The sequence below is a fragment of the Ipomoea nil genome, unplaced genomic scaffold (genome assembly GCF_001879475.1).
Source record: "Ipomoea nil cultivar Tokyo-kokei standard unplaced genomic scaffold, Asagao_1.1 scaffold1421, whole genome shotgun sequence".
Classification (NCBI taxonomy): Eukaryota; Viridiplantae; Streptophyta; class Magnoliopsida; order Solanales; family Convolvulaceae; genus Ipomoea; species Ipomoea nil.
The window spans coordinates 5,039,291-5,067,001 of record NW_017617849.1 but is presented as its reverse complement, the minus strand read 5'-3'; the positions used below and the strand labels follow the sequence as shown (position 1 = coordinate 5,067,001).

Here is a 27,711-nt window from a genome sequence, read left to right as displayed (position 1 = left end):
ATAGCTTATTGCAGATTAATTAAGTTGTGATTATAATAAGTACTTGGCTATAATTTGGTCCTCTTAATTGCGCTGCTATCATATGCATGCATGATGCATGTAACTAAAAGCTATTACAACTGTAAATAATAATAATAATAATAATAATAGTAATAATAGTAATAATAGTAATAATAATAATAATAATAATAATAATAATAATAATAATAATAATAATAATAATAATAATAATAATAATAATAATAATAATAATGTCTTGCCAGATTTAAAACAGCTAGAATTGAAGAAGAAGATTATCTGTTTAAAATTGTTCACTTTTTTTTTTTTTTTGAATTATCAATTAAAAAAAAAAACCCCTTGTAAAAGTATTTACAAGAAAAGAGGAATTAATTATATCTGAAATTACATGGGTTATGATAAAATATTTATCAGTACGCCAATAGTTATAACTATTAGAAAAGACACAAATTGATTTCATTATACTTGAATAGCAATCAACACCACGTTTTGGTTAAAACTAATATAGCTTCTATAAATTGAAATGCGGGATTGAACTTAAAGTTAAAATTATATTTTTGTGTTGAGCTAAGATACAAAAAAAATTTACACTATTTTCATTTTCTTGTTTGGTTCATGACCCTTCACATTTTTATTACTTAATTATTGATAATGATAGTTGTCAAATTTTGATCTTAATAACAGATTTGTTATTAGAATTGTCGGTACGTTGAACAAAACGAATGGCTAGAATGAGGAGTGGTTGTTATATATATTTAAAAAATAAATTTATTTGTCTTTTAGACACAAAATTCCTTTGACATTTAAATATGATTAACTATATCATCATTAATCAACACTTTTATGCATAACAATGAATAGTAAAAAAAAAAAAAAAAAAAAAAAAAAAAAAAAAAAAAAAAAAAAAAAAAAAAAACTAGTTAATACTCCGTATTTACTTATTAGAAGTCATCAAAAAAAAAAAAAAAGTCAAATAATAGAAATATCCACCCAACATTATAAAATGTCAAATATTGAATGTATTGATTCATCATATCGTATTGAAGTGATGCAAATGCAAAGTTAATTTACATTCGACATCGTACTACGTTTTTTTACCACAAATATCAGAAATATTCCACATCCTATACCTGTAACGGAAGAATGGAATATTCGTCATCATCAATAATATAATCGCAACTAAAACTTTGACATTTACTTTAATATCCTCACAAGTATTAATTAATTTGTATTAAGCTGACATACAAAACCTTTCGATTTTATTAGTTAAATCAGAAAATTAAAAGAATGGAAACCGAATTAAATAAGGAAAGAACAATAAACCAACCCTCAAAGATTCCCAACTACCTATAATTCCTAGTAGGACGTTAAGTATTATTCAATCTGGAGGGCTTCCACTATATATATATATATATATATATATATATATATATATATATATATATATATATATATATATAGTAAGATAAGACATATATGTTATATGAAAAAAAACTATTTAATTGGTAGGTGAAAAGAAATTCTTACTTAAATTAACAATTTATTATATTATCATATATTCAACTAACAAATACATATTTGTCTGGTTATAAGCCAAAGAATATATTACTCATGTTCGTGCATCTAGTTTAAATATATGTTTTTGATGATGTTTAGCTAGAATATGTTAGGTCTTTCGTATTAATAAATGTGTGGAGTGGTTGGTGATCCATTGGGTGTCTATATTTTGGAGGCACCTTTGGAGCGTGTAAAATCGTTTAAGACGGTGAATAGTATTAATTGTATATATGTTGAGTATGATATATATATATATATATATATATATATATATATATATATATATATATACCTAATAAATGTGCAATCTATTATTTAATTAATTTGACTTTTATTAGTTGAAACGAAACACATTTTTTAGAGTTAGACTCACATTAAGAGCCCATAAAAAAAAAAAAAAAAAGTAATATGTCCGTGCACACGTGAGTAAGTATATTGAGTTCGTTGAACATATAATGACCTTGTTTGATAATATATAGTTAACTTATCAGTCAATTTTAACATATTTAACCACTATTAGTCAACCAAATGAGGGTTGAGGCGGCAGGGAATAAATTAAGTATATGCATTGTATATAGTGTATATATAAAGATAATTATATGTGGTTGGATGGAGGAATTAATTAAATATCTTAGATTCATCCTCCGCCCGCGGACGCATGCAAATGATTGAAATCATTATTGTAATCAATGGTACCACCTGAGGGTTTTTATGATAATTTATGACATTATATGAGAGCTAAAAAAAAAAAAAAAAAAAAAAAAAAAAATCACCGCATTTGGTATATTATTTGGGAATTGTTGGAGAAATATTATCAGGTTTCTTATCCCTATTTTGGTATTCGACTTATATAGCTTGAACAGCTTAAACAGATTAAGTGAGACGCATCCCAGATTGATCGATATGAAAGATCTAAGGAGTTTGTCGATTCACCGAGCTTAGCTAGGGGGTCTAGAAGGGATGAGCCGCATCCCATATTGATATGAAAGACCTAAGGATTGGTCGATTCACCCAGTTTAGTTAGGGGGTCTAGAAGGATCACCCAATGAGTATTAAAATCATTACTTCAATATTTATTAAAAAATTATGAAAATTCTAGCCTGGCATAATATATATTTTTAAAATTTCTTTGAAATTATGAGCACATTGCACATGCCAAACACAAAACACTTTGTGTTCAGATGGCATGTAGTAACATCTCCCACGTGGGAGGTTATGAGATCGAGCCTTAGTGCTTCATTAAGTTGCATTCACAATAGAAAAGAAAAAAAAAAAAAAAAAACAAAACAAATACTATAATGTAACTAATAGAGTTAGTGGCAAAAACCACCATAGCCTATAATATATAAATTATTTTTTTTTTTGGGGCTAATCCAATGTGTACATTGATAAATATCGTCTTGTGACTCTAATTGACAAAGGATTACAACGAAATAAATTAACTTAAATTATTTATAGTTAACTTTTTTTAAAAGGTTGTTTATAGTTAACTTGCTCAAATCAATAAGACTTAGTTACTTCCACCTGGATTTGAATTTGGAAGCCCTATACATGCTATGCTACATGCATATTGCACTATATTATTCTTCTCTCAACTTGACCCGAATTGAATGCACGTTATCCCCCCATTTTCCGGTCAAGAACTATATAGCACGCATAAAGACAAATTATAATTTAATTCTGGCGTTACAAGTGGACTGAACATAATACGACTGATTGATGAAAACACAAACATCACAAGTCATAAAAACCGTGGCATGAATCTTGAGGGTCCTAAGCACTTTTACCTTTCCAGGCAAGGCCGCAGACGACGTGAACATCACGCTTCCAGCAGCCATATCCTCCATGAAACTAGGATTTCCGGCGATCTTGTCGCCGGTAACGTTAGCATAAGTGGTGACGTTAATCTCGCCTCGACCCGGGACGGTGTCGTGTTCGACGGGGATTCCGGCCACAGATATGCCTCGGTAATCAAGACTGGCCGTGGCACCCTGGTACTCGAAGTCCCCACGGTTTGGATTCTTGACGTTGATGATTAAGTTGAGAGTGGCGCTTATTGAAGGGTTTGGGTCAAACCGGAAATGGACGTTTTGGAGTTTTGTAGGGTAGGGAGTGAGTATGGGGTTTTTAGGCTTGAAGACGGTGAAGAACAGAGAGACAAAAACGATGACAAGAACGACGATGGTAAGCAGAAGAACACAACAACAGATCTTTAGGCTTTTCCGTGATGAAGCTTTTCCACCGGTACCGTCGTCGTCCCTGATCTTCTGCATCTTTAATTTGCGTGAATTATTATTATTGCCGGCGGCTAGCTAGTATTATATACTTACTGCAGTGCAGGCCGGGAAATATATATATCTGTCGTTCATATAGAAAAAACAGAGCTGATATTTATTTTGTTTTGTTTTGTTATGGAGCTCATATGATATGATATGATCGATCAGCTTTCTTTGATGCCGTGAAAAGAAAGTCGATGGATTTAATGGCGTGATATAGACATGATGAGATAAGGGTGTTAGATGTACGTATCAAGGACGTTGGCATTAATCTTCTCCGTCGGTGTTGAAATATATTTTGCCTGTTTTGTTTTTGGGCTCTGGATGGATCTCTATATTGTGGTTTAGCCCATGATGACGACACACAAAAACATATAGGGGGTGTTTGATAAATGACGGTAAATTGATAGTTGTTGGCTAATTGAGTCAATGAGTTTGACTAGTTGAAAGCATTAACTTATTGTAGAAAAGTGTTTGGTAAATTAATTGTTAATTGTTAGTTGATTACATACAAAATAATTTTCTCAAAAAGCTAGTTTGAGCAACTTTTTGAATTTTAGCATTTTGGAGCAATAAGTTTGATGGCTACCTGATATTTAGGCCTAGTTAGACTGCTTAATCCCGATTAGCCCACCTAAACTCAAATTAAAAATAACCGTTAACCCATATTAATTTCCCGTTATCACCCATTAAATCATCCTATTAAAGCCTATTCAACTACCTCATCCTAACCCCCAACTTAATATCCATAACCCCCATGAAGCTTCATTATTTTCATATTAAATCCTATTAATTACATACTAATTACTCCATTGACTCACCCAACGGCTAGCTCTTACTCCCTAGCTATAAAATGGTTCAAAAAAGACTCTATCACTCTTCTCTACACTAGAAGACTTCACACTAGCTCTTTTTCATTACAAGAAGGGTCCAAATATTTGAGAGAATAAGATATAACTTTATTCTTACACTACATGTACAAAATAGCTCCACAACATGTACAAAGAGACCTCCAAAATACATAGTGAATTTAGACTTGGCACCGCCCAAAAAGGCCCGTGATTTTCACCTTTCGGTTTTCACGTAAAAATCATTGAGTCATACTTCTTCTATCTTAGTAGTTTTATTTGAAAGGTGAATCCACCAACCACGGTTGTGTTGGACCTCCCTGGGCCTAAAAACCCTAAAACCAACAAAGTTGTTACAAAAAGATAATTAATCAAACACTCATATTGATTGTTTAACCAAATCAAATAGCTAATAGTGATTAAATAAGTTAAAATTGACTGATAAGCTAACTATTTTACCAAACTGGATCATAATAAGTGATCAGCCGTTCAATTGTTATAGAGCAAAAGTCCATGTTCGACTCATTCTGATTCAAAATGACATTTAGATTATGTACATACCGTTAATATAATATATACTTTCAGTTAATAAATTATATATACATATTACATGCAATAGTTAATATATTATCTACATGCAATTAACATATTATGTACCTATTACAATTATCATATTATGTAACTGCACTTAACATATTATATATATTTAATTAATAATTTATGTATATAATACAATTAGCATATTATTTTTTTTAAAAAAAAATCAATTAACATATTATTTTTCTTTAGTTTATTTACAAGTACAACATAATCAATTAACCGAATGTACATAATATGTTAACTGTAGGTACGAAATCTGAATATGGTTATTTTGCAATTGTTATACCGTGCACCACGACGCTGTTGACGCACATAGCAATGTGTGCCCCGCGCCTACCAAAACGACGTCGTTTTGTTAAGTTGTGTAGGGAATTGACACGACAGAGTGTATGTGTATTCTGGTATAAAATTATGTACATTCTGTTATATACAATTCTGTACATTCGAAACATGAAATTTTTATCCTTTAAAAAAAGATTATATGTATTCTGTTATAAAATTCTATACATTATATTATAAAATTCTGTACATTCTATTATACAATTCGGTACATTCTATTATATAATTCTGTACATTCGAAACATGAAATTTTTTTAAGAGTTAAGAGTTTATGTGTATTACATATTATGTTAGATTATGTGTATTATCATTTGAAAAAAGATTATGTGTGTTCAGTTATAAAATTCTGTACATTCTATTATACAATTATGTACATTCGAAACATGAAATTGTTTTTAAGAAGTTAACAATAGACACGAAAATATTGTACAAAACAACGTCATTTTGGACCAGGACACACAATGCATGATATAATTTGCCGTTATTTTGTACTAGAGCACATAATACACGATGGATTTGATCCATTATATAATTTGCCTCAATTGTTTGGACCGAGACTTTCTACAATGTAATTTTGGACTACGGAAGCATTGGATCGCTAAGTTATTGGGTACTACAAAGTCCATTTACAGCCCACTTTCTTTCTCAGATTTTTTTTTTTTTTTTTAATAAGGTAAACAATGATGCATAATATACAATAGTTATGCTGTGCAACCGAATGTACCATGCGCATGGTGCATACGGTTCAAAACGACGTCGTTTTGATTAAAAACGCGCGTCCTATTTAAAAAAAAAAAAATCAGGTTCGACTCTCAGCGATAGCATTATTGTGGATATAGTTATGAAATTGTGGATATATAGTTATGAAATTGTGGTTATATAGTTATGAATTTATGGATATTTAGTTCATTCATTGTGGATATTTAGTTCAATCATATATTGTGGATATTTAGTTCATTCATTGTGGATTTTTACTTCATTCATTCATTCATTGTGGATTTTTACTTCATTCATTCATTCATTGTGGATTTTTACTTCATTCATTCACTGTGGATATATAGTTATGAAATTGTGGATATATAGTTATGAAATTGTTGTTATATAGTTATGAATTTATGGATATTTAATTCATTCATTGTGGATATTTAGTTCAATCATATATTGTGGATATTTAGTTCATTCATTGTCGATTTTTACTTCATTCATTCATTCATTGTGAATTTTTACTTCATTCATTCATTCATTGTGGATTTTTACTTCATTCATTCACTGTGGATATATAGTTATGAAATTGTGGATATATAGTTATGAAATTGTGGTTATATAGTTATGAATTTCTGGATATATAAAAATACTATTGCCGGAAATCAAACCTGATTTCTTCTTTAAGTGGGACGCGCGTTTTTTTAACCAAAACGGCGCCGTTTTGCAACCAAATGCACCTTGCAAGGTGCATTCGGTTGCACAGCATAATTTGCGCATAATATAATGATTGTCTCTCAAGTCACTAAACAGGCAAACATGACCCGAACTTCTTTGGTTTCAAAAAAAATGAACCGAACTTCTTTCTTCTGTACTTCAATTTGGGCTTCGCATCCCATACTTCTACATCAAGTTCAAGCTAATATTGGCTAATATTGTCTAATAATTTATAGTACAACTTCAATCATTATTGCGTGGACCATGATCCACACAAGTTGTATGGACTATATTTTATATATTGCAAAATAATGTACATTCAGTATAAAAATAATGTACATTGTATTCAGAAGATGTACATTATTTTTGTACTGAGTATACATTATATTGTATAATGTACATATGATATAAAAATAATGTACATTTAGTATATTAAAAATGTACTTTTATTATAGTCCATATAACATTGTGTGGACCATAATTTGCGGCACACCTTCTATAGTCTAGATACATGCATAAGCACTAGCGGAGTAGTACACTATCAATTAATAATAAATTAGGAAATAAGTTCAGCCAAGTTGATTTAACTAATAATGATATACTAAAATACTTCAAAATGTTGTAAATAATATTAAGTGGACATTATTATAGTGTTTATAACACTTGTAACGGTCGGAGGATTATGACCACACTTATGGTTTCCGTTACAATTGTACATTATATATATGTGCTAATACCTTCTTGTATAGAGAGAGTTTTGGATGCAAGATTAATAAAACTTCCTTGTCTCTTATCTTGTCTCTACTTTTCTTCTACTTTTCTTATTTTGTGCCACTTGCAACTGTATTCACCGGTTACCGGTTAGGAGCTAAATGGCCAACGGGCATAATCTCCCACAACACGTTATCAGCACGCTCAAACTTGGTGAACGGTAATTTTATGTTATTCTAATGCACGTTATACTCGTTTAAAGCATATACTATCATTTTTATGATCAGTGGATATATTTCTTGAATTATATGCTTTTTAGACAATTCGTATGGTATGAATGCATGATATACATTTTTCTTTCCCGTATTAATCATAGTTGTCTAGATACCACAAAAAATGGTATTTATATTATCTCATATGCTTTACGATTTTCTCAAAAATATTTTTTTTTCGGTATTTCTTTTACATATTGCGTATATGTATATGTTTCGTATTAAAATTTTTTTTTTGGGAAAACCTTGGATTGGAGTACAAACAAAATCCATAATATGAGAATGGATTTGCTAGTGATCTTCCTTATCATAGATGGTTTTTAAAGATGATTGTCATCTTGTAGTGATCTTCCTTATATTACCTTTAATATTGAGTTCATATAGCTAGCAATGATGTGCCTTGTGCAACCAAATTGTTTCAATGACTATTCTCACATTGAAAACAAAAAAATTTGACCTTCAATTAAATGCTAAGAAATGTGATTTTGTATCATGGTTTTGGAAAAGGCATTGTTTTGTGGCAATTAGATATTGCATTTGTTTTGATTTGCCATAATAATCTTGATTATGATATGGGAATCATATTTTAGAATTCCTATTGAAATTGCTTATTCAAATTTTATGTGGTAATAATGATGATATTATGATTTTCAGTTACGATACACAAAAAAATGTTTATATAACATTATTACTATTAAGTAATATTATTTTTTTTTTTCAATTGAGAATTTCATGTATCGTAACCTTATCATCATTATTCTTGGATTTTGATATCCATGTTGGTTGAGAATGAATATTTAGATTTATTCTCATATTCATACTTTTAATTCAAGATTATTATTATGCATATAATCGAATTAAGTGCATAGTATTATTGATTCAAATTATCCAATTTGATTATTTCTAGCATATGATGTAACCACACTCATCAAACCACACTGCCAGTACTTGCTTTGTTTAGTGACAGTGCTATTGTTCCTGGTTAATGTGAATACCACTGCTAATGAATCACTTAGTGTTGGTATTGGGGACTAGGGTCACACCTACTTGCGTGACTAATAATGGTGCACGTCAAGCTGCCAGTTCGGCCATAGCGTCTCGTGACTCTTATGTCACAATTAATACTTTAATAATTTAAATACTTTGGTCTAGCCCCATGTTCCAATTCGTGGCAGTGCATGTGCTTTCAATGAACCTGTTAGTGGTTGGCATGTTGTGTTGCTAGGTGTTGGCCCTAGTGTTAATGCTCTTAATGTTTATAAGATTTTTCTTAAATCTTAATGTAATTTTTTTGCCTAGAAATGAAGCACTTATTATATGATATGATTGTCCCTGAAGGATCGTCTTGATCAAAATTCTAAACATAGCATTGCCCAGAAGGCAACAAGTCATGGCACAAATTAAAAATAACAGTACTAGTGCGGTTTCCCCAATGTAAAATTGGCTTTGTATTGTTTTAAAAGTTAATTGATGGTGCTAATTTGTTATACAAATTATTTCCCATGAGTCTTTGGCATTGAAATAGATCTCAAATCTAAGTATTTAAACGAAATGATAATACCTAATTTTTTTTAATATGGTTTTGCCCAGAAGGTAAACCAAAAGCACTAATTTATCTGTCACTCGTTATCTTGCCCGTCAGTTATGATTGTCACATTGTACTCCAGTAGTAGTACATGACAAAATTATGCTAAGTGTTTGGTCATTGGGCTATTTTTTAATAAGGTCTGGAAGACCCTGAATGTGGATTGATCTTTAAGGTGACTAATGACTCATGAATGAAGTTTGCAACTTCTATTTCTAATGTTATGCTACTCTCCAAAAGTCAACATTGACTCACATCATGTTGGTTTGCCTGAAGCAAACAAGTTGTGATTTTTTTTAACATAGTAATCACTGCCTAAAAATTCTGACCGGCGCAGTTTGAAAATTAAATTCGTGAAAAATACTTGTTGAACTCCTTTTGGCATAAATTTTTTTTCTGGAGAACCTAGACTCGTGATATTTGATGTCTGTGAAAATATTTTGTTAAAAATATGCTTTGGTTATTCCAGAAAAAATTGTAAAGTTTTGGCAGTGTGCTGCCAATTATTTTTCTGCCTGAAGCAATGTTGTAAAAAATTTCAGAAAAAAAATACTTCCACACCTTGGATTGACATGAAAATTTTTATGTACGTTCTAGACTTACTGAACTACATATCTGCCAAATTTTGTGTCAAAATGTGCTACCGTTTTCCCCAAGAAAATTCTGCAATCCAGGTCAAAATTCTGAAAATTTTCTGCCGTTTTCAGCTTGTATATCTTGCTATTTTGTGATGTTTTCATGCTAATATGAAACTATGAAATAAAATGAGAACTTGCTTGGAAAAGTTCTATTTTTGACTCCCCGAAATAGGAATGAATGGGCCCGGCAGCGAACATGTGCTCATTATTCTTCGGCGAACGGTACTTCTCTCTTTTTTCTAATTTATGAATTAAGAAACAATATCTCTTGTCATGTCATGCCTTGTGTGTACCAAACATAATACTCTTTATTTAATGGATGTGCATGACTCAATTGAGAGTTTGGTGTCCAAGACATAAGGGACAATTATATCACATGTTGCATGTGCTTATCTTTAATTGACAACATTTAGCATATAATCTCTTGATTATGTTCACATAAGAGATTTTGTTATTTATCTTGTTGGCAATTTATGATTTGCTATAGGCCATAGCTATTGAAATTCATCACACAACTTATAAGTGAGGCAATATCATGAATTCTCAATATGGTTAGGTTGCACCTATCATTGCTAAACCTTAGCTTGCATGTGATAATAGTTAAAGGCTATGACTTGTTTACAATGCTAGTTTCTGCTATAGAAACTCTTTGACATGAGATTTGGGCATATGATATTTAAATTTATAGCCCTCATTATTTTGTATATTTATTTGCCCAGAAGGTAGATTAAGGATTTTAATTCTCTAAGTCATCCCCATTCTTTTAGGATGAACCTTTTAGGATGAATCGTGACAATGAATTCTTGACCAAAAATGGTCAACCTATCCCATCAATCCCCGAAGGATTGCTTGACGTTACTATGAGTCAAGTTTTTTTTACTAAGTCTAACATACTGCAGATCACAAATCAATCCCTCAAGGATTGCTATACCCCCTTTTTCACCTAGTACGTGGTTTCAAAAGTAACATTTCCCTATCTGCGTTATTTTATTTGCGCAGTCTATTTTATATCACCACCACAACGTACCTCTAAAAGGGCTATCAAAGAAACCTCCGTCTATTGATTAAATACCGAAAGCCCATGATAGAGGATCAATACATATAATTGGGTACGTTGACTGCATTCCTAATGAAGATTGTTTCTCGGCATTAGGGGGAGATAATATACTACTCCGTAGCTTTTTGGAATGCCAAGAAATTTCATAAGAATAAAAACATCTTCACTATTTAAATCCATGTACTAGTTAGATTGAACTGGAAGTTCAAAAGATAATCTATTTGCGATTTTAGCAAATAATCTGCCAAAAACATACCTATTGATCATAATGATCATAAAAGAAGTGACTAGGTCCTATATCCTTGGACCAAACATATCTATCGATACTCCTTGACACCAGAAGTGTAGGAGATCTATCGGTGAAAGAAATATGGATCGTAATACTAGATCTAGTAAAGAAACATTGTCACTCTTGAAATAGCTTGAATAATTATGTCCTGCAGACGTTCGTCCAGATGACGAAAAACCCTGGTAAGACTTATAGGTGCACCAAACAAATGTAATACTAGGGACGCGGAACGACCAGATCAAAATATCTTTGGGAAATGTTTAGAATTTGGTTGTTTTAGAAATTGCCATTACTTTTACAGATATGGGAGTTTTACAAAAAGGTTATAGTTGTCGACAACACAATTGCCATCACAAATTGCTCGTTATATGATAATCTGGATCCAGAGTTAGGCACCAGAAGTGCCATGACTATTTAATATATAAAGGAGCAATTAAGGCATAGCTCGACTCGCTAATATGAATAAATTCTCTTTATAACAATACACCATTAAGCGTTAACCCTGAAGGTTACAAATGGGTGTGTGCATGAAAGAGAAGTAAGAATAACAAGGTGATATGATATGCAGCGAGTTTGTAGCCTATGGGTTCACGCAGAGACCCTTAATTGATTTTAATCAAATATACTCTCCCACGGTAAATGGCATTAAGTTTCGCTACATAATACAATTGGCAGAATAATAAATTTAGATATGCAGTTAAATTTATCTTGAGAAATCCCTGATGGATTCATAATTCTCTTTTTTAAGTATTATTATGTGTCATTATCTACTCTTTAAAGGGTTGCGAATGGAGTTAATATCCTCATTGAAGGAATAATATGTACCATTGTGTGCTCGATAAAGGGTTGATAATGAACTTATTTATTATTTATTATCTCAGTCAAGATTGATGGTGTAAACATCAATGAAATATATAAAGAGCTTGATAGTGTCAGTTCATGTTTAAAGACTGAGACTTTTGAAATAAAAAGCTTGTGAAAGATATAAGTATTATCTCGACTTGAAGATCGAGTTTTTCTTTGAAGTTTTTTTTTTTTTTTTTTTATATATACACCAGTCAGCCTACATCTAAAAATGTTTTTTCACATGTCTATATGCATATAAGTGTCATGTTTTATCAAACTAAAGGTTGCCCAATAATCTCCTGAAGCAGATAAGGAACCTTGTTGGACTCGAAGTCCCTTACTTCATTATCGTTGGAGCACCATTATAGAACCAGAAGTTCCATAATCGCAACATATTTGCGATGAAATTACTAGCAAAATCTAGTGCTCCCCCTACAAATGAAGTACTTGAATAATGATTAACATATCCTCCGGTATCTTCGAGATACAAAGACATGACATTTATGTAAGAAACCATGATACGGTTTTAATAGGCTACTTGGGTACTGGCTGTTTTGTTTGATCCCCGCAATGCCAAGTCCAAACTGGTTATACAATGAATTTCCCTAAATGTTCAAAATGAGGACAATAACACTTGTGTTGCACAAATGTTATATTAGCTCTAGAAGAGCCATAAGATTATTGTACACTACTCTAAGTGACAATCTAGAAGAGTTGTCCAATCCATCTCTTCAAAATTTGAAATATATGTAGAACTTGAAGATTGTTATCTTCAGGGGGAGACTGGAAGTACATTTACTCGAATCAATCCGGAAGATTGAACATTGAACGTAAAATCCTGAAGATTAAGTCATAAAAGACTAACAATTGCGCACTATTTGCAACGAATAAATACATAAATATCATGTACTCTTTTCCTTACTAGTTTTCTCCCATTGGATTTTCTAGTGTGGTTTTTAACGAGGCATGAGTATGATATAGTAATGACAATGAGGAAAAGTTGCAAAATAATTGCTTAAATAGACAAACCCAAAAATCCTGAAGATTATGCGGTTTGCGCCCTGAAGGCTTATGGTTGTACTCTTTTTCCCTTAACTAAGTTTTTCCCACAGGGTTTTCTTAAGTTAAGGTTTTTAATGAGGCGACCAAATACAATATATGTTTTTACATATATCATGTACTCTTTTCTTCAACTAGGTTTTTCCCATGTGGTTTTCCTAGTGAAGTTTTTAATGAGGCATGAATATATATTTTTTTTATTGTACTCTTTTCTTGTCTAGGTTTTTCCCACCGGGTTTTTCTAGCAAGGTTTTAACGAGGCAAGGTCGTGGCCAAATAATGTCCAAGGGGAAGTGTTGTAAATAATATTAAGTGGACATTATTATAGTGTTTATAACACTTGTAACGGTCGGAGGATTATGACCACACTTATGGTTTCCGTTACAATTGTACATTATATATATGTGCTAATACCTTCTTGTATAGAGAGAGTTTTGGATGCAAGATTAATAAAACTTCCTTGTCTCTTATCTTGTCTCTACTTTTCTTCTACTTTTCTTATTTTGTGCCACTTGCAACTGTATTCACCGGTTACCGGTTAGGAGCTAAATGGCCAACGGGCATAATTCACCGGTTGCGCAGTATAAAAATAATGTACATTGTATTCAGAAGATGTACATTATTTTTGTACTGAGTATACATTATATTGTATAATGTACATATGATATAAAAATAATTTAGTATATTAAAAATGTACTTTTATTATAGTCCATATAACATTGTGTGGACCATAATTTGCGGCACACCTTCTATAGTCTAGATACATGCATAAGCACTAGCGGAGTAGTACACTATCAATTAATAATAAATTAGGAAATAAGTTCAGCCAAGTTGATTTAACTAATAATGATATACTAAAATACTTCAAAAGAAATTATTCCTCATAAAAATCAAACATGTATTATATTTTAGAAAATTTATTAACATGTTAACATGTTTTGTTCATTTTAAAATTACGATTTTAGTTCATTATTTATACCAAAATTGTAGACTCAATCTATGAATTATTATCCTATACAAAAAAAAAAAAAAAAAAAAAAAAAAAAAAAAAAAATTCTTTTAATTATGTTGAAAGTGGTAGTTTCAATCTATTACATAAAAATTTTGTTAACATTAACAATTTATTTTGAATTTTTAAATTATTAAAGGACGTTTGATTATAGAGAGATTCAAAATAAATTGTTAATATTAATAACATTTATAAATATGTCCTTTAATACTTTAAGAATTCAAAATAAATTGTTAATGTTAAAAAAATTTATAAATAATGGATTGAAGTTGTCCCAAGAGTTGACACGTGTTCGTAGGGCTCGTGTCATGTGCGTGATCAGTTAAGGTCGAGTGGTTGAATAACTCACATCAACAAAGTCTCTTGCTCAAAGAGAGTGAGGGGGCTTGTGATGAGGATATATGCCATGGCCTATACTGGTCTTGTCCGACCTGACCCAATCACACCCATCTCGAATGATAGTTTTGATCCAAGTTAGATTATGGGTTGGGTCACCCGCCCTTCACTAAGCTCCATTCAATTCTCGACATCATAGCTTTGAGAATTACGAGCCTCGTCAAATCACTGTCACCCAGAATAGTTTCAAGTTTCAACAAATGGTAGCACCGACCGTCGTGCCAGTGATTGGATGCCATGTGGTCTAAGACGTCGAAGACCCGACATGTATCCCCTAGCAGCTCTATAAAAGGTGCAAAAAGGAGCATTAGTGGAGATTTTTTCGAGAGAAAGAGAGAACTGCTTATATACTCGAAAGCGATCAAAGATCTCTCAACACTCCTCCATAATCCATATTAGATATAAAGAAATTAAAGTCTTTATTTTCCACTTACTTGTGTTAGTATTCTCTAACACCAGCTACTTCATAGTATATCCGGTATCCCACGTTAATGTAGGTGTTCGATTCTTGTTACAAATATTGGGGGCTGGGATTTGAGTTTGGATTGAGGTCTTTTTACACAGAAGCGTACATTTTAATATTGAGTCTCAAACCTATATTAGCTTGATTAACCTCTTCATGAGCTTAAGAACGGAGTCATAAAATCCATAATATAGTTCGACGAAGTCAAAAAATCGTTGAGTTATTAAAAAAAAAAAAAAAAAAAAAAAAAAAAAAAAAAAACCTAAGGATATTTCAACAGCACAAAAAGCATTGCAATCGATGATTACAAAAATCAGGTTTACTGAAACTTTGAAGTGGTCAAAAACACGGAACACTATCATCATTCTCTGTCGGAACTTTGTTGTCGTTAGTATGGAATACTAAAATAACTAACAATCAAACAACTTTGTTTGCAAGCCCAATAGATTTTGGTCATCCGCTAATCTTCCATTCGTGGATCCTAAACCACCATTGACCATTTGATCAATCCAACTCCAATAATGCAACAAATACTATCAAATTTATCGAAACAGCAGTTTACACTTTACAAAACCTGTAATATAATATTTGTAATTTAAAATTACGTTAGAAGGAAATAGTAAAAATGTTAAGTTCATTAATATAAATAGAAAAATATTCATTCTCGCAACTTTAATTAAAATTTGATAGTTTGGATATCTTCATAAAAATGCCATATTTCTATAATGGTACAATCGAGTCTTTTTAATTTTAATTTTTTAAAACTTCTTAAGTTCTTATAGTAAAAATTTAATGAAAATTGCATTTCATAACTGACCAATTAAATGATGATTGGGCTGCTACGTTAAACACCTTCCCAGTTTAATTGCCTTGTTTTTTGCAACAATGTCCAGCTGCTAAAGAATAGTCTTGGAGGTAACGTACGAGGTAGAACCATTTCGCTCTGTTTCTCTGTCTTCTACTATACATTGTGGCGCCGGTCTTCACTGTCAACACAACACAAATATTTAAAAACTGCGCTTAGCTTTCTCCCTTTTCTTTCCCTATCAACCTCAACCCGAAGACCCAACAAGATTCTCTCTTTGAATTTGATTCCAGCAACATGAACGATCTTCTCGCAGTAAGCCAAATTTTCTTCACAACTCATCAATAATCTTGAATTCAGTACTGAGATTTGCAGTTGTAATATACTTTATTGCGGGGAAAAAAAGAAGAAAAGGAAGATAGTATCTGAGATACAGTTTTCCAGTTCATATCGTCTCAAGAGTTTGAAAATTTTCCTTTATGTTTCAGGATTCTAATTATAATGATGCTAAAGACAATGGTTCTAGAGAATCAGACATTGAGATGGGCACTCGGCTTCCGAGGAGTCAATCTGATTCGGGACTGGATTCTTTCAATAAGCAGGTAAGTTTCAGAACTCAGAAGCTATGAATTAATGGAGGAGATCTCTTTATAAGTTGCAATAGTCCCGTTACTGATCGATCGAGCATATAATATATAAAATATGAACGTGTAGCCTCAGTACAAAAACATATCCTTAAATTCCTTTAATGATCAATCGTTTTCGGGTTCTTCCTGTTGCAGATACAAGAGGTAGAGAAACAGGTGGATAAGCTCTCTTACTTACTCAAGAGCCTTAAGGTAAAGTTAATGCTTAAGGAAAAATAAAGTTACGAGCTTTTGATGCTAAACAAAACCAATTTATCCAGGATGCTAATGAGGAGTCTAAAGCAGTTACAAAAGCATCAGCCATGAAAGGTGGGGGATTGCACTATACTGTTTAATATTTCTAGAGTGATCTTGTTTCCTGCAAATGTAGTTACTAAGTTGACATTCTATCTTTTGCTCCAGCAATCAGGAAACGGATGGAGAAAGATGTGAACGAAGTTGGAAAGATTGCTCGCAATGTGAAAGGGAAAATAGAAGCAATTAACAAAGATGTACTCGGATATATTGATTTCTTTTGTTTAACTTACAGTAGAGTTGAGTAAACTGATCATATTCCCCTTTATCTCTATAGAACATGGCAAATCGGCAGAAGCCTGGTTGTGGCAAGGGGACCAGTGTTGACAGATCAAGAATGAATTTGACAAAGTGCGTTTTCTGCCTCGTTTCCTCTACATTTTAACTGTAGAAACAAACAGCATAATAACAATCATGTTTTTCTATATCAAGTGCAGTTCCTTAGCGAAAAAGTTCAAAGACGTGATGACAGAATTTCAGGTGTTTTTTTTTTTTTTCTTTATTCTGTAGACCTGTTCTTCATTTTCCTTAAATTTCATGCTGTCTTGCCTTGCCATATTCTTCCTGCAGGCACTGAGACAGAGGATAGATGATGAATATCGCGAGGTTGTTGAGAGAAGGGTCATAACAGGTGTGACTCGAATATCGTTTTTGAATAAGAAAAACTATATATGGTGACAAACATGTTTATATTTTGATGTTTTGCTTTACCATGCTGCAGTGACTGGAACTATACCAGATGAAGAGGTAAGCTGGAATCCCATAAGTGACAATCGAACTGCAAAACATTTTTCGAATTTTCTGATATGTAGCTTGATGTGTTTGTCAGACAATTAACAAGCTGATTGAAACTGGAAACAGTGAGCAAATATTTCAGAAGGCTATTCAAGAGACAGGAAGAGGACAGGTAATCAATCTACAGTTATTTGTTGTTGGATCTTTCCCTCTTCTTTTTTTCTCTGCTTTAATGTGGAGGAAGTTAAATGCAGGTCCTAAATACATTAGAAGAAATTCAGGAGAGGCATGATGCAGTAAAAGAAATCGAGAGAAAGCTTCTTGATCTTCATCAGATTTATCTAGATATCGCTGTTGTGGTTGAGTCTCAAGGAGACTTTCTGGATAACATCGAATCCCAGGTTTCTTCATCGTAAATTACAAGTTGGTCTCCATCTTAATGCAAGGTTTAATGTGCATTTCCATTTCCATTTCCCTTTCTTTGTTGGTTACAGGTGAGAAACACAGTGGACCATGTACATATGGGCACAGATGCTCTTCAGACAGCAAAGAACCTGCAAAGGAAATCCAGAAAATGCATGATGATTGCCATTATTTTGCTGCTCCTTATTGCCGCCATCATTGTGCTCTCTATCCTCAAACCCTGGAAGAAGTAATCCTGCAAGTCAAACACCCCACTATACTCTTTTTTTTTTTCTTTTTAATTTCCTTAATCCCTTTTCTTTATACTCCGTAACATAATAAAGTGTCGGGTTGAACAGATTGGAGTGTAGACTGTAGAATAGTGTTGGATTGATGTGTTTCATTTCAACTGAAAAGTTTAAACTGATAGTGAAATTGTAAATTTATTATTTTATATATATTATACTCAATACAGTAAAATCGAATAGAGATATGAATACATATAGTAGCCTAGTAGGTAGCACTGATAATTATCAGGCAGTTTATGACTTAGGAGGGACAAAAAAAATGCCCAGAATGACCCAATACCACAAAGATTATTATAGTACATTAAAAAACACAAAGGTTTCACAAGCTGAAACTGGAAGTTGAGATGATCCAAAGCTCCCACTTCATCTTCTTTATTGAGAATGGAGTTCGTACTACATTCTTGCCTTGGCAATCACCACACCGCCATCTCCCATGTTTGTTGTTCCTGGCCTTGTCCATGTTTCCTGGAACTGTTCCTCAGTCACCCCTGCATTTACACTTCATTAGTCCATCTGTTGAGTTTGTCTCAGTTTAAGAATATGGATTTGTCTCATACTACGGATAGGAGTGAAACGGTAGACTCATTGTACAGGTTTAGATGCCTATAAATAGTTTGTATTCCTAAGGGTTGTGTTGCCATTACCATCACTATAAATAAAAGAATAGTTTCATTTCCGTAGATGTAGGCACATTGTGGAACCACGTAAATCTTGCATTCTTTACCTTTCTGTCATTATTATTATTATTGTTTCTTGGTCTTATTAATCTCAACAAATTGGTATCGGAGCACTATTGAGATGACCAGTAAAATTTTACTAAATCAAAATTTTTAGTCTGCCCACAAAAGGCAAAATCCCTCACTCCCAGAGTCTCAGTCACTCATTAGGTGAGACACGATGCCCACCCATAATTCATACAAGAATCAACTGAGTTACCCGTGCGGACACTTTTGGTCAGACCCCAAATTGAAGTTAAAGAAAACAGATATTACCTTTTCCCATAGCAGCAGTAGAGGTGATGCCTCCCTGGACAGTTCTGAGGACTCTGTCATAGTAGTTAGCGCCGGACCATTTCTGATGAGCCAATGTGTCAACTCCATTGCTCCTCTCCTCTCTCTGTATCTTCTCCACATATGCCAGCATTCCCCTCGTCGCGAAATCCTTAGCGAATGTATCGATGATGAGGGCGTTGCCATGGAAGCCAGCGAGAGTGATGAACTGCCAGCAGTATCCCAGTTTGGCAATCCTGGGAATGAAATCCTTCATCTGATTATCGTTCATTCCGGACGCATCCCAGTTGAACGACGGCGAGAGATTGTAAGCCAGCATCATTTCAGGGTGCACGGACTTCATTCCCTGCGCGAATTTTGTGCATTCGACCAAATCAGGGCTTGAGGTTTCCATCCAGATTAGATCGGAGTGTGGGGCGAATGCCCAGCCTCTAACGATGGCAGCCATGACTGAGCCTTTAAACCTGTAGAACCCTTCCCTGGTTCTTGGCAGGTCCCAATCCCAGAAGAGATTGTTAATGCCCAGATTTTCAGCGATTTCTCTGGCCTGGAAATTTGACAGGCATTTCTCGTAGCTTGAATGATTCATCCATTCCTTCAATCTCCTCTGTTTCTCGGATTCTCCTATGTTGAGCCTGTTGATTGCGTCAACCACGGTTTCCGAGAACGTTTTCAGCTCAGCCATTGCTAGCCAGTTATCCTCAATGGCTTGAAGCTCCGGCCCTGTTTTTCCGGCGGCCATGGCCTCGGCCAAGATGGTTGCCAAGCCCTTGCCTTTTAGTGCCGGGTTTGTTACCCCCAGAATGAACTGATGGTCCCTGGTGTCGACATTGGTTTGGATTAAAGTCGCCGCCACGGCGTCGGTTCTCGCCACCAGGACGGTTTCCGTTTCCATGATATCAAACTGCAGCCTGGCGGCCACGAGCCGGTTGATATGCTCGCTCACGGCCACCAGTACTTTCCCGGCCATGTGTCCGCATTTCTTGGTCACGGAGGACTGGTCCTCAATGTGCACTCCCGCCGCGCCGCGCTCCACGAAAAGCTTGCAGAGCTTGACGGTGGCGGTGGTGCCGCCGAAGCCGGTGTCGCCGTCGGCAATGATGGGCTTCAAGTAATCAATGAAGGGAGTTCTGGCCCTCTCTTCCCGGCTCATGTTCATTCGGGCCTCCCTCTGTTTTCTATCATGGTACTGCTGGGCAAAGAAGAGGTGTTGGACCTTATTAGGGACGGTGTCGTACGGATAATCGGCGAGGTCCGGGCCGGGCTCGTTGGAGGTGGTGTGGGTGGAGGAGCACTGCCAGCCGGAGACATAAATGGTGTCCAAATGTTTAGCCATCATGGTGACCTGAACAGGGTCAAGAGCACCGAACGTTCGCGACGCCGTGCCATTGGCCTGGTGATTCTTCAGCGTCCTCCAAAGCTTCTTCGCCATCTCGTTCGACCCGTAGCCCTGCCTCAGGTGGCCGCGTAGCGCCACCACGTCCCTCGCCGTGTACGGGCGGCGCGTTAGCTTGAACCTCTCGGAGTTCCACCATGCTTGCACCTCCGCCACCTCTGCCTCGAATCTCCTCTCCTCTTCCATAATCTGTTCACCACAAAATCCATGCTCAAATAAAAGAATTTAATCAAACTAAACAATACACCGTAAATAAATAAACAAAAAACAAAAATGAACGCCGGAGAAACTCTGGCTCTGTAACCATTGAAGGTGCAGTGAATGGTGAAGCCATTGCTAGATCTCCAGAACTATTTCTGTTTGTGTATGTTGTACATGCAATTGCTGCCATATATGCGGCCTGAATTTATAGAACTAAAAAGCAATTGTTATATTACCTACGTCTAAAATAATATTCAAATTATATATTTGCATTTAATAGATTATGTGCTGGCACATAATATGTTAGCTACAAACACATACTGTTGATATATTATGTATTTGTACTTAACAGATTATTTGCATGTGATTAACATAATATGTATCTATAATTAATAAATACACATAATTTATTAATTGAAAACACATAATTTTTGAACTATGATTGCAAGGTAAATTTTGATGCATGATATGATGATATGACGATTGTTGTGAATCAAAGTTTACCATGTCTATGATGGACCTGTCCAAATTATGTATATCATGTTATTTCAGTTAACAAATTATATACATGTTACTGATTAACGTAACAAATTATGTACATGTAATTAATATAATTATAAACTTTTAATTTATTTATAAATACATACTCTAAATGTTATTTTGAATGGTTAATAATGCAAACTGAATCTGATCCACGTATAATTTGCAACTTAAAAGGGTATGGACCATACCATGCATATACTAGAATTTCCACATCATACTTTTTCATTGAATTGGCATTATCCCCAACGATATATGGAGTATATATTTATATATCGTCATCATCATGAAGATAAAATTGAAACGCGACCTCATGGACCAAATTGTGGAGATCGAGGCAATGCATGGCATTACTTCTTAGACCATGGTTTACATGTGCATCGTGAACATATCCAAATTATATACATATTACAATTAATATATTATGTATTATCAATTAATCTGTTGTATATACATTCAAGTTATTTACATATACTTATTCTAAATATCATTTGAATGATTTACAATGCAAACTGAACTTGATTCACGTATAATTTGCTACTAGAAAGGGTATGGACCATATTTAATATCTAAAATAATATCCAAGATTTTATTTCCACATCATACTTTTTCATTGAATTGGCATTATCCTCAACGATATATATATTTATTTATTTATCGTCATCATCATTGAGATAAAATTGAAACGCGGCCTCATGGACCAAATTGTGGAGATCGAGGCAGTGCATGGCAGTACTTGTTCGACCATAATACTGTTGCTTCTTCAACTTCTACAATTCTAATTACCATGTTTTTGTCTTGTTCCAGTTTATTTTGATCATTACGTAAATGTACACGTAATTGTGGGATTGGATCTGCTTCTTATCCCATTTATCATAATTTCTTGCACTGTTAATTTCGATATTAACATAAACCAAATAATCTATGTATCTAACCTATCTCTTTCATATAACCTATCATATTACTTGTACATCTTAACCTGGTGAACAAAGAATTTGTATTGTATTTTATCATCCCTACAAACTATATATACATTCAACAAGATACATGCATGTATATATAATGACAATAACCTAATAAGCTGAAAACCTAGATAGCTAGTGGTTATGTGAAGATTAAATATTAATTGGCGTATCTTATTTGATAGATCGTAATATTTTATATGTTAGTTCTTGGGTGACTAGTGAAACTCGCAATTACTATTCAAAAATATGCAGACCTTGTAACTTTAAGTGACAAAGAACTACAATGAAGTAAACTAGCTTATGTTATTATAGTTGCAGGCTCAAACTAAGAAAGTTAATGAGTCACTCCGGCTAAGAGTTAAATTTGTAACAAAGTCAATCACATGACCGATTTGACTGGAGTTATCCTAATATGTTATTTTATTCAAGCAGTTGTAATATCATAATGACATTTCCTTGACACTGCACCTACCTAATACTGGCCAACCAACGGATGGTAGATAGCTGGGTTTTTACAAATGTCGCAGCGAGGAGGAGCCACGTGGTGCCTGTAAATAGCCCGGGAGAAGTCATTTCCGGCATTGCAGGCTAACTTATTGATAGCTTAAGACTCGAATTCATGCATGCATGCATGCATCGCTCATATTTGATTGAAGATATACTTTATTCTTTTTACTACCTTTGGTGTGCAAACAAAACAGGGTGGGGCCATTATTCCTCCTGCACATTACTATTTTCCTTGATTTAATTTATTTACGATTAATGTATCTATCGGCCAATTAATTTGTCATAATCATCACCACTGTAAATTGTTTGCTTTTGCGAGAATGCTTAAGATGGACCTCATCTAATTTTGGTCAATATATATTATGTACTGGAGATGGAGATGGTGATTAGCATTATCTACTAAGTACCTATGGAAGTGAGAAAATGGAGATGGTGATTGGGTGGCCGACGTCAGAAACGGCGCGCGTAGATGGATATGATAAAGATAAAGCTAAGGAAGCAGTTTATGACATTGACGAAAACGACGAAGATATCTTTTTTTTTTTTTTTTAAGAATTAATTGTATATCATCATCAAGTATGGTCAGCCATGATGTGGCATATAATGGCAAGCGCAAAACGTTGTCAGTTTAAAGATGAGGTTTAGAGAGTTGGTTTGGTCATCCGATCTATCTTGAATTCACAAGTAGACAGAGAGTGAGTTGAGGTCTGATCTAACCATCTTGGGAAACGCAACTTTTCTGAATTATTGGTTGCTCGCTCTTATACTTGCGTGGCCGCGTCAAACTATTCAAACTCATCTACTTAATTCGACATTTATCCCTTCCGGGAAATAATGAAAACAAATTACAATACATTTAGTTTATCAAATAAATTTTAAGAGAATACATATCTTGTTCTATGAGAATGAAATAAGAATTTATTTGGTTATAAACTTTAGCAATTATGTTTTCTTGCTGCGTGAAATTAAGAAATAGAAACACAATTACACAATAAATTTAACACTACAATTAATAATAAGAAAGTAGTCGGCAACAATCTATATATATATAAAAGTAAAATCCTCCTAACAAATTTTCCCCCCAAAACTTTTGTAGTAAAGTTTATTTGGTAAGTAAATGTCAAATGGAAATTAAATAAAATCTATTAATTGTTATATTACATAATTGGTAATATTATGTATGGTATTATATTCTATAATATAATTGAAAATATTATTGTTCAAGTATAATAAAAATCTTATGAAATAATGTAAGCATAATAAAATAATAATAATAATAATAATAATAATAATAATAATAATAATATAAAAACCATATAAATTTTTTCCCAAAACTTAGCGGCATTTATATAATATCCTAATTTTCTAATTTAATTAATTATCAAAATATTGAAATTATATATTATATATTATATATTATTCATTTATGTGTAGACATACTTATTACTGTATATAAAGTAAATTAGGTAAATATATTCTTCAAATATAAATTAAGTATCTATATATAATTTTTTGGTAAGCAAATGTAAAATTGTAACTCTAATTTTAATTGGTAAATGGTAATTGGTAATTGGTAATATAATAAAAACCATAAATGTTACCCTTAATCATATCTAAACACCTATATATACATCACATTCTCTTCAATACAAACAGTACCAAGTTACGAAGAACCTAAGGGAATATTCTCTGCAACTGCATAGCAATGGTGTAGAGACCAGGGACCTTCAAGCAGAGGAGGAACAAGACCCATATTCTCTGCGTATCCAGAAGAGCTGTTGCACTACACCTACACATTTGGTAAATCTCTGTATCCTTTTTCTACTCTTTTTTTTTTTTTTAATAAAGAATAGAAAATCATATATACCATTGGTGAAATTTAAAATCTATCTACATATATTATATAAACTATGATTATATTGATCATATATATCATCTTCTTCATCATTAATCTGGACGAGTTTGCTCAACCCATTAAAAGGTATTTCTCTAATACTTTATCTCAATCCATTAAAAGTTGTTTATTATTGGACTCTGGGCAAGATTAAATAATGCACTATTCATAGTGATAGAAAAAAAAACTGACCATCTGATTATTAGTGGACTCTGAGCAACTAGATCTGCAGGTCATTTGCATGAGAGGGGACATCATTGAATGAGTTTGGACTATTAATATTTTTTTTCCTGATGTGACAGTCCTTCCAACACCAATAGGAGTAACACAAGGATTTGGAGCCATGGCAATGTGTTGAGGATCATGAGTAGTGCTCCTTGACAAAAGCCTAAAGCAACAGCATATGAATATGATAGAGATTTAATTATTTTAATTTTTATTGATAAAGATTATTCTCTAACCAAACAATTAGTAATATTTATGATTTATTGAACCAACCTTCATATTTTTTGTCAAATGAGTACACATGATGGAATATATGTTCATTGCACGGAATCTTAATATTCATTGAGTTTCCAAATCGTATATTGCATAAGAATTATTTTATCATAATATGAATTGTAACCAATTTAATAAATCTAAATATTAACAAGTATGTATGGTAATTTTATGTATGTTAATATTATTTCATATGGACGTAATACCATAATATGATTTATAACCAATTTAAGAAATCTATATTGATAACCAATTCAAGTATGTGTGGTAATTGTATGCATGGTATTAAAAATAATAATTACGTATGGTATTATGTATAGTAATATTAGGTATGATATTATGTAATACGTAGTATTAATTAGGTTGTACATTTATTCTTTTCATATTCTCATATGGACGTAAATCCATAATATGGTATATAACCAATAACCAATATGGTATATATATATATATATATATATATATATATATATATATATATATATATATATATATAAATTTTTCACTCCTTATTATAAAATATAAAATAATAATTCAATTAAATTTTTATATAAGTAAATAATCTGTAATATTTATCTTAAGTATAATTTGTCAAATTAATCAATTTTAATTTGATAATGATTATTTTCTAACCAAACAATTGATAATATTTACGATTTATTGAACCAATTCATATATGTTTTTTATCATCCAAACTAATTATAATGGTCAAATTAATAATAAATTTTATTAGTTATTAATTAGCATAATATTAATTTATTATGCATAATTATTGTATAAAAATAAATTACCGTTCAAATGAGTACATAAGATGATATACATGTTCATTGCACGAAATCTTAATATTAATTGAGTTGTCAAATCGTATATTGCATAAGAATTATTCTTACCTTACTATATAAAATTACAAATTTATTCCGAAATTCTGAAAATTAAATAAGTTAGAAATCTAATTTTAAGTATGTATTTCCTGTTTTTTCATTTTTAATTTATACAACTAATTTATTAATTTATATACACAATTTTTTGATACTTTTAATAAAATAATTCACTACATTTTTTTCAGTAAGTAATTCCTCTTAAGCAAATAATCCGTAATATTCCCTGATATACTTTACACAATTTAATCATTTTTTATTTTTATAATTTCTAATTTATTATAATATATATATATATATATATATATATATATATATATATATAATTTAATATAGATATAATTAGATAAAGCTTATTTTGTGACCAAACAATTGGTAATATTTATGATTTATTGAACCAATTCGTAAATGAGACAATCTATACTATAATTAAAAACAAAATCCTATTTACTTGATTTCCCACCCAAACAATAGTAAATAGTAAAGGTAAATTTTAAAAAAAAATGAAAAAAAAAGAACATAAATATTTCACAATAATATTCTACATCATCCGTTAAAAATGGAATGGAAATTAGGTAAATTGAAAAAATAACTTAATATTAATAATTGACTGAAAATTTAAAATGAAAAAAAGGAACATAAATTAGGTTAATTGAAAAAAGAAATAAATATTTATAATTGACTAAAAATAAAAAATGATTCATAATTGACTAAAATGGAAAAGGGAAATGGTCAAATTATTACATTTTAATTTTTTACAATAATATTACACAATATAGTACACCAAACCATAATTATGTCATAAATCTTTCACAATTTTAAAAATGGAACAGAAATATTTCAATAATAATATTTTACATCATCAAGTAAACATAAATTAAAAATGAAAAGGAAATATTTAAATAGCAATATTCTACATCATCAATAATAAAGGCATATTCTAATCAATAATAAAGTTAAATTAAAAATGCAATGAAAATTAAAAATGAAACGGAAATATTTTAATAATAATATTCTACATCATCAATTAAAAATGAAACGAAAATTGGGTAAAATATCACTACATCTGATATTCTAATTGATCAATTGACTGAAAATAAAAAAGAATAATTGGCTGAAAATGAATATGATATTATTAATTAACTGAAAATATAAAATGAAATGAATATTAATAGTTGACTGCAAATAAAAAATGATCTATAATTAACTAATATGAAAAAAATAAATGGTTAGATCATTGCATTTTAAT

The 27,711-nt window shown here is 32.2% G+C and overlaps 3 protein-coding genes across 5 annotated transcripts; 1 reads left to right on the top strand and 2 right to left on the bottom strand.

Moving 5' to 3' along the window:
* Window positions 1-3,242: 3,242 nt before the first annotated feature.
* LOC109187412 lies at window positions 3,243-3,848 on the bottom strand. Its single transcript, XM_019337597.1, has one exon. The coding sequence runs from the start codon at window positions 3,846-3,848 to the stop codon at window positions 3,243-3,245; it is 606 nt and encodes a 201-aa protein (XP_019193142.1).
* Window positions 3,849-16,264: 12,416 nt separating this feature from the next.
* Window positions 16,265-27,136, top strand: LOC109187206 (syntaxin-132-like). Of its 3 annotated transcripts, none has more exons than XR_002055243.1 (13): window positions 16,265-16,502; window positions 16,676-16,789; window positions 16,970-17,026; window positions 17,095-17,143; window positions 17,237-17,325; window positions 17,406-17,479; window positions 17,566-17,608; window positions 17,699-17,759; window positions 17,850-17,875; window positions 17,958-18,035; window positions 18,118-18,246; window positions 18,358-18,595; window positions 27,125-27,136. XR_002055243.1 is itself a non-coding variant. In XM_019337334.1 (12 exons), exons 1-12 carry the CDS (start codon window positions 16,485-16,487, stop codon window positions 18,517-18,519), a joined length of 918 nt encoding a protein of 305 aa, XP_019192879.1. In that variant the 5' UTR covers window positions 16,265-16,484; the 3' UTR covers window positions 18,520-18,719. The 3 variants fall into 3 exon arrangements, 1 of the variants encoding a protein (XP_019192879.1); XR_002055242.1 differs by having other exon boundaries at window positions 18,118-18,264; XM_019337334.1 differs by lacking the exon at window positions 27,125-27,136 and having other exon boundaries at window positions 18,118-18,264; window positions 18,358-18,719.
* On the bottom strand, window positions 18,753-21,376 carry LOC109187205 (isocitrate lyase). Its single transcript, XM_019337333.1, has 3 exons — window positions 21,284-21,376; window positions 19,566-21,168; window positions 18,753-19,061 (listed from the first exon to the last, which is right to left on the bottom strand). Exons 1-3 carry the CDS (start codon window positions 21,368-21,370, stop codon window positions 18,967-18,969), a joined length of 1,785 nt encoding a protein of 594 aa, XP_019192878.1. The 5' UTR covers window positions 21,371-21,376; the 3' UTR covers window positions 18,753-18,966.
* Window positions 27,137-27,711: the final 575 nt, after the last annotated feature.

Excerpts from the sequence above, each read along its gene's own strand:
- LOC109187412 (XM_019337597.1), bottom strand. The coding sequence starts at position 3,848 with ATGCAGAAGATCAGGGACGACGACGGTACCGGTGGAAAAGCTTCATCA.
- LOC109187206 (XM_019337334.1), top strand. Across the intron at positions 17,144-17,236 it reads AAAAGCATCAGCCATGAAAG|CAATCAGGAAACGGATGGAG; the intron begins GTGGGGGATTGC and ends CTTTTGCTCCAG. Across the intron at positions 17,760-17,849 it reads TGAGAGAAGGGTCATAACAG|TGACTGGAACTATACCAGAT; the intron begins GTGTGACTCGAA and ends ACCATGCTGCAG.
- LOC109187205 (XM_019337333.1), bottom strand. The coding sequence starts at position 21,370 with ATGGCAGCAATTGCATGTACAACATACACAAACAGAAATAGTTCTGGA. Across the intron at positions 21,169-21,283 it reads CATTCACTGCACCTTCAATG|ATTATGGAAGAGGAGAGGAG; the intron begins GTTACAGAGCCA and ends TGTGGTGAACAG. Across the intron at positions 19,062-19,565 it reads TACTGCTGCTATGGGAAAAG|GGGTGACTGAGGAACAGTTC; the intron begins GTAATATCTGTT and ends GTGTAAATGCAG.